Raw genomic sequence first — 2,105 nt, 5'->3', positions numbered from 1 at the left:
TGCAATACAGTACTTCCTATGCATGATAACTGAGATATACACACAACTTAACACCTGCCACGCGCACCTCTTTGTAATGGCGAGGGCCCCCACACAACAGTAGATCTGTCCCGCATGTGTCTCGCTCCCAGGCAGTGACCCAAATCCCCCGTCAAAGTTCTTGCACCTCAGCACAAACCGGGCGGCCTTATCTATATCCGCGTACTCACACACCAGCCCTGTTTGTATGTCTATCTCCCCCTCGAAGAGTCCGTCCAGTGCATGTTTGGTCGAGTTATCATTGCTATTCCCCGTGCCAGTACTCGCCTTGTCCAGATCCAGCGCGAATATATTAATACCCGCACCGGTGGCTCTACTGTCTTGGGTATCGCTCCCACTTCGACTACACACACCACCGTGATCTGCACCTGTCCCCTTATCTGTAGGGACTGGACCGCTATCTACAGCATCTGTCCCCTTATCTGCGGTATCTGCACCTTTATCTATAGCACCTGGATCACTACTGTGCATGAACCCCAGCAAACTCAGCCCCGCCAGAGCACAGAACGAGAATCTGGTATCAACCTCACCCCACTCATCACCACGGAAACTCCCGTCTTCATTCTGCAGACCCATCAAGTACTGCCCCACCAGCCGACGATCCAACTGGTCTATTCTATTTATAATCAGGAGTATCTGAATGGCACTCAATGAGAACAGGATGTGTGCGTCATGCCCTTCGGCCGCACCAAAGCCACCGCTGGGGTGCTGACAGGCCATGACAAAGGCAAAAACCTCATCCACATCCACGCTTTCGTCGAGTTTATGACACATGTCTAGTGCGGTCAGGCTCCAGTATATCCCGTTCAAGCGCAGATGTTCGGACATATGGTACTCATAATCGTCTTGTGACTTGCCAAAGGCAGCTAAGTACTTGACGTGTGCGTCTGTGTGTAGGTCCATTTGATTCCGTTTCGTTGTCACATCTGTAGGCGGACTGTCGCCAGACGACACAGATGCACTCATTGCTGCACGGGTGGGAGTGTGTAAGCTGTTGATGGAGGCGTTTACGTATACAACAAAATAATTGATATACGATACTACTAAGGAATGCTCGCCTCTATACTGTGGTGTGTTGTATTTAAAAACTCTGCTATCATATGCATGTACATGCACATACACTAAGCTATACACCTGATGTGCGTAACAATATATGCCTGTTCACATATACCACGCCAACAATATACACCTTGGTGACTTGTGTGTATATGTGCTTGGCAGCTATCTGTCAGGATGTCAACCCTATATTCTAAATAAGCCAACCTCAATCGCTAAAACGCGCAAATATGCGTTTACGTTAAGCGTTCATATCGTGAAGGCCCTCCGGTTGTCGATATAGGTGCATATTTGAAGCCTTCAAGTGCAAAATGTTCCTACGTATCTTGTATAATGTCTAAACTAATTCTAAAATAGGTCAATTTGATTCCTAATCTTTTAACACGTACAAACGGAATGAATTAGCGTTTACGCTCAGTTGTTTTACATAAGAGTTTAAGACCCCTTTAAAAAACGGATTGAGACTAGAATAGGTCACTAAGGTGACTAGGCCCAACATGAAACCCTAACAAGTCCAAACACCTCAGACAAAATTTATGGTGCCGCCAAATATCTCAAATTGCCAAATTAAGATGCTACAGTTGTGACGTAATTCGGTTCAGATGTAAACAAACATTTTTTTGTTGTATTTAGAATATGTATATTTTATGTACGAATTTATATGTATTGTAAGATGTATACACAAGTTTAAACTCAATATAAGGCTGTATATGGTTGCATACCCCTGGCGCTGGTTCGAATCAATCTATAACATGGCTGCGTACGAACAATCGGCAAGGTGATATGATATATCACTTAATATAATACGCTCAGAAGTAGCGCTAGAGGGGAAGCTGGACACGTACTTCGCGAATACTACTAAATTGAGTGACGAATCATCAAGCAACAATGCAGAATAGTAAGTGGCGTGTGAGAACAGGACAGCTGTTTCCTTTAACATGTGTTATAGTTTAAAACACACACACACATACACACACACACACACACACACACACACACACACACACACA

General features: G+C 44.8%; 1 protein-coding gene across 1 annotated transcript in view; it reads right to left on the bottom strand.

The window, feature by feature from the left end:
* SARC_10918 (hypothetical protein) overlaps positions 1-1,005 on the bottom strand; it is a gene marked incomplete at both ends in the record, with an annotated part of 3,166 nt that extends 2,161 nt beyond the window's left edge. The window contains one exon of the mRNA XM_014295017.1: positions 68-1,005. Within this exon, the coding sequence (XP_014150492.1) occupies positions 68-1,005 (938 nt within the window). The remainder of the gene's footprint in view (positions 1-67) is intronic.
* Between the last annotated feature and the right edge of the window lie 1,100 nt (positions 1,006-2,105).

Source organism: Sphaeroforma arctica, assembly GCF_001186125.1.
Source record: "Sphaeroforma arctica JP610 unplaced genomic scaffold supercont1.1441, whole genome shotgun sequence".
NCBI classification, from domain to species: domain Eukaryota; class Ichthyosporea; order Ichthyophonida; genus Sphaeroforma; species Sphaeroforma arctica.
Note: the sequence above shows the minus strand (reverse complement) of the source record. Positions and strands in the feature narration are given on the sequence as shown.